The sequence below is a fragment of the Sebastes fasciatus genome, chromosome 3 (genome assembly GCF_043250625.1).
Source record: "Sebastes fasciatus isolate fSebFas1 chromosome 3, fSebFas1.pri, whole genome shotgun sequence".
Lineage (NCBI taxonomy): Eukaryota > Metazoa > Chordata > Actinopteri > Perciformes > Sebastidae > Sebastes > Sebastes fasciatus.
Window position 1 is genome coordinate 24492910 of NC_133797.1, and position 9297 is coordinate 24502206.

Genomic DNA, 9297 nt, shown 5'->3' on the forward strand with positions numbered 1-9297 from the left:
TAACCCATCCTCCTCCTCCTTCTCCTGCTGTTTCTCACTCTCTCTCTCTCTCTCCTCCTTCGTCCTCTTGTCTAATTATTTCCCTATAATAAGCCCTCCTGCTTCCTACAGCGCAAATAGCACAGTCACCCAGCAAAAAAATTATGTAAATATTATTAAAGGGACTCAGGCACGGAAATTCATTTTAGGGTCGGTGCAAGCAGAGTAAAGCTCTGTCCCTCGGATCCCCCTCAATTTATTTGCAAATAAAGGCGAGGTGACCTGGAGGGATCAGGGATATTTAGCCGCGCGCGCTGTCAACACGCGCTCCTCTCCTCCGCGCGCTGCCTGCCTCCACAGAATTAATGGTTTTAATAATTGGGATTTCACTTTCCAGGGAATTGGTGGCGTTTACACTTTATAAGCTAAACACACTCTTTTTTTCCTGCACAGTGGGCAACACACCTGCACATTTAGGAAACTGTCCCTAAACATTATTTTCACTATCTGTTTATATATCTGTTTAAATATGTTTATATCTAAAATGAAGGCTTTAGAAGCAGACCCTATGGCATGCCACTGTTTTTAGCCCCCTTGTTGTACAGCTGACTCCCAGAAAAGTTCCTTTTTGTCCCCCTAATTGTCTTTAGATAGTTCTCTTTTAACGCAAATTTTAGTGCTTTTAGTGTTTGTGAATTGTATTTTATCTCTATTTGTGTCTGCAACTTTGTGTTCTTGCTGCTGACCGTCTTGGCCAGGTCTCCCTTGGAAAAGAGGGTCTTATCTCAATGGGACTAACCTGGTTAAAAAAAAGGTTAAATAAATAAAAAAATAAAAAAATATCATGTTTATTTTTTATTTATAGCTTATTTTGTATATTGTATATTGGTTAGAATTTCAATTTTTTCTAGTTTCTTATTTTATTCTAGCGTTTTTATCTATTCTTTTGTTATTATACTGTTTAACTTGCACCAACAACACCAAAGCAAATTCCTAGTGTATACCTCTTACACCTGGCAATAAACACCATTCTGATTCTGACACCTTTAATTCAGACACTTTTTTTCTCTTTCTTAGCCAACAATTGGTCACAAAAATTATGAATGCAAGTGAGCCTTGCACATCTCTGCCTCTCTCTCCCTCTCTCTGCCTCTCCTATATCTTTATCTGTCTCCCCCCTCGAGGGACTCCAGCTCCTATTAGAACAAATGACGAGGGGCCCGTGCGCTTTTGTATAAAAAAAAAAGGGCGCAGGCAGGCGGGCGCGCGCCTGTCCTATTATGTGCGACACATGATCAATAGGGCGATAACGCAGCAACATCAATATAAGCGACAGAACAATGAGGGATATCATCGAACATCTATCTTAATATAGCCGACTACAAGGGCCGTCTGACAACCGAGGCAGCTCATGAAAATTCCGCCCCACGAATCTCCCACATCTCCTCCTCCTCCTCTTCCTCCTCCTCCTCCTCAATAGACTATGCGCACACACGCGCACGATGCAGCTGGCGCGGCTATTATTTTCCCATTTCAATTTGACACCCCTGCCTTTCATGCTAATTCTATTATTGTAGGAAGTTTATGTGATTCCGTATCACTAGAAATCGGTAATGTCTAATAACCCTTTGGGCTGAAAAGGAGGAAGAAAAAAAAAAAGAAAACTGCCTGGAGACCTCGCAGGCAGCCAGTGGGAAAATAATTACTTTCATATCAAAACTCAGCAGGAGGCGCAGGGTCCTATAGCCCCGCGGCCACTAACCTCATTCCAGCTCGGCCTTTCAAATGAATAAATTTGTTAAAGCAATAAATACAAACAGCCAGACGGACTTGAGCCCCAGCTCCGGCTCACTACACAGAGAAAAAAAGGAGGATTTATCTGCTGTAACATGACAAAACTCCAGCAGCCATGATCCAAGGTTTATGCCACACAGCAACCTCCAACCCCCCCCCCCCCCCCCCAGCAACACAGTGATTCAATTTAAACAATAACTTTATTTATCAAAATGTTTACATATAAATATCATTTTCTCCTTTTTACAATATCTGAGGATTTTTGTTGTGTGTAAGATGTTTTATTGTTACAAGTTGGTCCCCGTAAAGGAGAAAGAGAAGCTGCTTCTAAAGGTGTTGAGGCCTAACGCCTGAATATGAGGACAGCTTTTTTTGGGGGGCCATCTGGATTGATCACACATTATGATTAAAAAATAGATGAGAATTAAGTCTCCTGATTCCTGATATGTGTTTTTCGAGTGTCTCAGCAGAGCTTTGGGAATGTTTGAATAGTCTGAGCGGTGTTCCTGGTCCTTTGTTTATGTTTGCTCCTTGGAAAGTGTTAGTCCATATCGACATCCTCTCCATCTGTTCCGGGTGTTTCTTGACAGTCTGTGTTTGCCTTGAGACACTCGGAGAGGTCTGGAGACGCTCGCTCCTCTCTTACACCCTTCTCTTTAGCACACAGCTCGGCGGCTTGGCAGCCGTCGGCCGCTGCCTCCGTTAGAACTTTCAAACTCGTCTCCTCGCTGCTGCCGTCGCCGGGGCTCGGCCTGGTCCGAGACACGCTGTCTCCTGGCGGAGGAGAAACGGGGAGTCGTCCGTCGCTGCAGTCACCACCACACTCCTCCGTGTCTGCTCCATCCACTCTATTGCTAATGTGATTGTGGTGGTGCTGCGTGTTGTGCTCCGTATGATCCGAGTTTAGAGGCTTAGTGACAAAGCTGGAGAGGTCAGAGGGAGCGGGGCTCCTCTGTCCCAGGCTGAGCCTGTTAACGTCCTGACACGGTGAGGCCTTCAGGGCTGTTTGGGGCACTAGAAAGCCCAAGGGCTGATGGGTAATGGGGTAAAGCAAGAAGTGACCTTTACCCACCAGTGTCCTCTGACTGGGCAACGAGGGGAAGTCCAGCTGAGGTTTCCGTCGAGGCGTGGCGTCGGAGAGGAGGCTCTCCACGCTGAAAGGGTTGCGTTTCTGCAGGGCGGAGGACCTCGGGCCTCCAGGACTGGAGCTGTGCGTGCTGCCTGGAGAAACCTGCTCCGGTTCTCCCGCGGTTCTTTGGTTTTGGTGGTTTTGTAGTTGGCTGAAGTCGTGTCGTGTTTGGTCACAGCTGGATTCAGTTTGGTGTCCTCCTGCACCCTTTGATGCTGGCAGTTCAAGGTGAATACTCCCTGAAGACTGCTGCTCGCTGTCGGTGAACTGGGAGACGCCGCTGTCGCTCTCTGAACCTCCGGGTGTGTGGAAGCTGTCGCCCGCGAGAAGTTTGTTCTGAGACTTCAGCAGCTTCCTCTCCTGCTTCCGCTTCTTCTTCTCGGCCCGCTCTCGATCCCTGCGTGCGATCTCCTCGGGGTCCATGGGCTCGCCGCTGCACGTGGTCGGGTGGGAGTTGTGAGCAGGCCGCCCCGGCCCTTTCTTTGTGTTCTCCTTCTTTCTCCATTTAGCACGTCGGTTTTGGAACCAAACCTAAGCACAAAAACACACAGACGTTAAATACATGCATACACAGGTAGTGGTTTCTTTCCATGTGAACATCTGTCAAAACATCTCAGAATATTCTATTTGGTTTTGGAGTTTAGTTGGGGATTAGTGCTGAAATTAGTTGATTAATGGATAATCCATTACCAGATAATTAATCATCTACAATTTTGATTAGCATTTTTCCTTGATAAATGACTTCAATGATTAATTGATAGAGATTTGCTTGTTTTAGCTACTCTATTATGGTGTTTTTTTCTGCTTCTTTCGAATTTGTATCATAGTAAATCAAATACATTCATGTTTTGGACTGTTGGGTGGACAAGAAAAAAGCAATTTAAGGACATCACCCTGGGCTCTGTGGACATTTTTCAGTCTAAATAAGCATAAAATAATGGATCAATTAATCAACAATAAACATGATTGTTTCATTGGTTGGGACAACAATGATTATACAAGTTTTATAAAACAGGGTGTTCATTTATTTTAGGCTGAACATCATGAACACCTCCACAATCTGATGCAATTCAGTCCAATGTCCCTGCAATAAATACTTCCTGTTTGGACACTATAATGTTCACCTTTTGACCAGAAATGATTTGATTAAAATTTGTGGTCATTTTTTGAGGATGAGTTTGAGGTTATTTTCTTGGATTAAAGTGTTTCCTTATAACGTGCCCCCATTCAAGAAGATGAATACATTGAAGCAGGCTACACATATAACAGCAGAGCTCACACCTGCCATAACAATAGTGATAAATAAATCAGTGTCAGGGCGGTTATTCAACTTCTGCCCTCCAAGAGGCGATTTAGAGTCCCTACATTTAACCGCATCAGGCTAAAGAACGCTTTTGTCCATCAATCCATCTTGTTGCTAAATAACAATTAGTATGCTCCTAAAGAACATGTAAATCCAGAGGACAGATGGTAATTTTGTAATGGGTTATGTATGAATAATTGTGATGTGTTTTGTTTTTGTCTGATGGGTCTTACTTGTCTGTCTGTCTATGGTAACAGTATGTCTAATGTATGTGTACTTTTTTTCAAACTGAGCTGCCTATGGATGCAAAATGAATTTCAGTGCAAACTGACAATAAAGTTGTATCGTATCGTTATCAGATGGTAAGGACAAAACGATTTGATGATTAGATTAAAATTTGTGGCCATTTTTGAGGATGAGTTATTTTCTTGGATTAAAGTGTTGTTCCCCCCTTCAAGAAGATGAATACATTGAAGCAGGCTTCACATATAATAGCAGAGTTCACACCTGCCATAACAATAGTGATAAATAAATCAATGTCAGGGTGGTTATCAGATGGTATAAGGACAAAACCATATTGCCAACAAATCCAAACAAATTCCACAAAGCCCTGAAACAAGTGAAATCAGGACCCCCAGGGCTCTCACTAGCAGACTGAGGAAAAATTTTTTTCCCCCAGGCCATCAGACTTTTAAATAGATAATTCATAAGACACCATTTGACACAAAAATATATCTTATACTGTATATACTGTATATGTTCTTAATAAATATGTTCTTGATATGCCTGTATATATATTCTTAATATGCCGTTGTACAAAGTATTTCTTCTTTATAATTGTAATGTAAATGTAATTGTAATGTAAATGTAATATAACTTATTATTTTAATGGAGATCCCAGCATAGCAAAGTATTTCACACGTTTGTACCTGTACAACCGGCGTGACAATAAACATCTTGAATCTTGAATCTTGAAATCCTTGTCCTGTGCCATGCCTGCCTGTGTCTTTGTTTAGTGCAGAGTACATTAGGTTAATAGGTCACAGCGGTGGACCAGCAGATGCACAGATGTGCCGGTGTTAATTACCAATGAGTCTCCGCCAATTACATTTAATTGTACCCGTAGCTAAATCAGCCACATCCCGTCTCTTCCACACACACCCCAGCCACTCCGGTTCTCCTCCCTCCGCATCGAGCCAAGACAGAGAGCTTCCCCCGCCTGAGAGCGCTCGCTGGCCGGCCTCTGGGCGCGCTCAGGGCCGTATGTTCGGAGCTGATAACAACCAGGAGTTTAGAATGCAAGAAGCAGGGTTCGAGAACGTCGCATGATAAAGAACGGAACGCACCAACATCATGTTGCGACAATGGAGCTTCTTATGAATTGTTAATGTTGGTTTATATCTTTCCTCCGCAAAAACCTGGTGATAAAGGAGCGCTAAGCAGCTTGAGGGAACAATAATCTGAGGTTTAGGAGCGAAATCCCCCCAAAACAACATCCAGCAAAACGGAGCTCCGCTTCTGTCCCGCTTCTGCTCCATCTCTATCTCCATCCAACCGTGTATGCGTGTATATGTGACTCATTTAGAAATACATGAATATATATACGTTAAAATACAATATAGAATATAAACGAATACACAGCTGCTACATGCTGAGCAAATAATAGGTACTAAAGCTATGTCTTTCTGTATTATTATTATTGTTATTTTACTATTAAGCTATTATTATCAAATTAAATATGAAATGTGAAAGATGGTGCGTCACCTTTAACATAATGATATGTATTTGGTTTCTTTAAAGTAATTGCTCAAACAGACATTCTCTTAAGCTCTTGAATTATTGTTAAATAATTTCAAATTCATATTTTTAGTAATATTCTATTTGTATTATTAATTAAAGTATGTAAATCATTTTGTTGTTAATATTTATACCACTATAAAGAGCATTATTTTAAAATAACGTATGTCTTTTGTCTTTATCAATAATAATAATACAAATAATAATAAAAAATACCATCATTAGAATGATAATACAAATAATAATAATAATTATTATTATTATATATATATATATATATAATTATGTTATATATAATATATAATTATATATATAATTGTTATTATTGTTATTATTATTAATAATAATAATTGATTTAGCTTAAATGATCTTAAACCTTAAATTGAATCACCAAAAAATTGTACATTAAAATTGTAGATAAAAAATAAGGGTGGAATTGTGCCCAGCTCAAAAAGTAGTATTCTGTAAATATAATTTTATTTTATCTACATATTCATATATATATATATATATATATATATATATATATATATTCATATATATATATATATATATAAATATATATATATATATATATATATATATATATATTCATATATATATATATATATATATATATATGGAGGTAAATGTATAACTGGAGGTTGCCATTTTCACCCCTTGGTTTGCTCAGTAAATAGCCTTGTTTTTATTAACCCATAAATCAATAGGTTCCCTCCATGCATAATTCAAGAGTCCCTTTATCGATGCCTTGATAATTGACAAATAGCTATCTCTGTGTGTGGTGGCCCTTCACTAAACAAATCACATTTTCTTCATAATGTTTTGTAGTTTTTGACAGTAAAGATTGAAAATGATTAAAAAATCAGAACAGTAACTCCAAACCGTCAGTTTTTTCCTCCAATAGACTAAACAAATGAGTCAATGCTTCCCTTTAAAATATGTGATGTCTGATGTCTTGGTGTCTTTACCTGAACCCTGGACTCCACGAGGTCAAGCCTGAGCGCGAGCGCCTCCCGCATGAACACATCTGGATAGTGACTCTCGTTGAACGCCTTCTCGAGCTCCTCCAACTGCCACCCGGTGAAATTCGTCCTCGTGCGTCTCCGTTTACAACCGGGAGAGTCCTTATCCGGGTCTCCAGAATCTGCAGAGGTCGATGTGTGTGTGTGTGTGTGTGTGTGTGTGTGTGTGTTTGTCCAGGTGTGTGTTTATATATATGTGTGTGTGTGTGTGTGTGTGTGTGTGTGTGTGTGTGTGAGTGAGAGAGAGGAGAGAGAGAGGAGACTGTCATGGCAGGATCTGCTTGTAAAGCATCACTTTAACTTTACTGTGACCCCCTTTCTTTTTTTTTATATTTGTGTTGCTCGTGATAAATCACGTCCCACAATATATAGGCCTAAAAAAGAAACACTTTAATGCTATATTTGACATTTTCAAAGCATTATTAATAATTTGCAAAATTCAGTTTTTGACTCAATAATCAGCAGCCAAATGTCAATTTCAGCGAGATTAATGAGAAATTGTTGAGTTTATTTAAACCTACAGTACAGTAAAGTTATTAAAATGAGCCTGCAACATTAACTTTCGTTTCTTTTTAAATTCACCAAGCTCCAAAACTTTTAAAACAACGTGGTTTTTGTCTGCAGACTGACTCTTTAGTTTTAAAATCTGCCCTCAGAGGCTAAAATGTGTAATTTTAATTTAAGAATGGTCATATTTGGCCATAAAACAAAGCATTTACATTTGGCCCTATACATGCATTGTTTCCACACGATTAATGAGCCTGCACATTCACGTTTTTCGTTTCTTTTTAAATTCACCAAGCTCCAAAACTTTTAAGTTTTTGTCTGCAGACTGACTTTTTAGTTTTAAAATCTGCCCTAAGAGGCTAAAAAATGTTTTTAATTCAGCCTCAAAGTCTACTAAGAATGGGTCTTATTTGGCCATAAAACAAATCATTTACATGTATTACACTTGTCCTTATGCATTCATTGTTTCCACACTATTAATGAGCCTGCACATTCACTTTTTTCGTTTCTTTTTAAATTCACCAAGCTCCAAAACTTTTAAGTTTTTGTCTGCAGACTGACTTTTTAGTTTTAAAATCTGCCCTCAGAGGCTACATTTATTTTTTAATTCAGCCTCAAAGTCTACTAAGAATGGTCTTATGTGGCCAAACAACAAAGCATTTACATGTATTATACTTGTCCCATACATGCATTGTTTCCACACTATCACTGAGAGAAACAGAGCCAGGCCTACCGGATAGTTTGTACTGCTGGCTGTCCGGAGACAGCAGCGCGTTGGATCCGACCACCGAGGCCGAGCAGGAGCCGTTAAGTAATCCGTCTATAGAGAAGGGCACGGCGGCCGCGGACTGCAGCTGGTGTCCGCCGGTGGCGAGCTCGTAGAGGTGCTGGTGATGGTGGTGGTGGTGGTGATGAGGACCGAGCGTGTAGGGGAAGCCCACCAGCCCGCCCAGGGAGCCTCCGAACTGGGCGTGAGGATGCTCGAGTACCCGGCTGTCCATGCTGCTCGCCCGGGCTGCGGCGGGGCCGAAGTGAAGATGCAGAGGGAGGCAGTGTGGCTCAACATGCAGTCAAAGAGAGGAGAAGTCAGGGAGAGGAGGAGGAGGAGGAGGAGGAAGAGGAGGAAGAGCTGGAGAGGAGAGGACAGACCGTCTCCCGCGGCCACGGTATACGGTCTGTAGAAAGAGGAGAGCGGCGGAGACCTGGAGCCTGTTTGTTTCACGTTTTACCGTCCAGCCGAGATGTCAACCTGCTTCTTTCTCTCTGCGCGAGCCATGCTCATTAGGACTCCTCCATCTGCTCGCGGGACCAATCAGGAACGTTAATCGCCCTGTGACGTCAGAGACGCGCTTAATGGAGTAAAGGAAGGCAGAGAGAGAGAGAGAGAGAGAGAAAGAGAGAGAAAGAGAGAGAGAGAGAGGAAAAGAGAGAGGGAGAGAGATAAAGAGAGATGAGAGAGAGAGAGAGAAAGAGAGGGAGATAGAGAGAGAGAAAGAAAGAGAGAGCGTTTTTTTTCCAGTTTCCCGGATCGATCGCTAATTACACCTGAGCGCGCTCCTTTAATTCAGCCTTGTCAAAACAAGGACCGCGAGCCTATAAACTGGCGCGTGGAAATAGCCACGAGATTGATAGATAGGCCGACTCCATGAAATTCTCAGGAATATCTTTATTATTATTATTATTATTATTATTATTATTATTATTATGAGAAAACACGTTTTCTTCTATAACTTTATAAAAATGAAGCTTTCCTGTCTCATCGT

General features: G+C 41.0%; 1 protein-coding gene and 1 long non-coding RNA gene across 2 annotated transcripts; one reads left to right on the forward strand and one right to left on the reverse strand.

Annotated features, from left to right (window-relative positions):
- Positions 1–1954: 1954 nt before the first annotated feature.
- On the reverse strand, positions 1955–8997 carry LOC141764484 (homeobox protein unc-4 homolog). Its single transcript, XM_074629761.1, has 3 exons — positions 8268–8997; positions 6974–7149; positions 1955–3433 (listed from the first exon to the last, which is right to left on the reverse strand). Exons 1-3 carry the CDS (start codon positions 8533–8535, stop codon positions 2315–2317), a joined length of 1563 nt encoding a protein of 520 aa, XP_074485862.1. The 5' UTR covers positions 8536–8997; the 3' UTR covers positions 1955–2314.
- Positions 5139–7586, forward strand: LOC141764485 (uncharacterized). The gene is made up of 3 exons (XR_012593269.1): positions 5139–5763; positions 6910–7247; positions 7278–7586. It is a non-coding gene; the product is annotated as an uncharacterized LOC141764485 (long non-coding RNA).
- Positions 8998–9297: the final 300 nt, after the last annotated feature.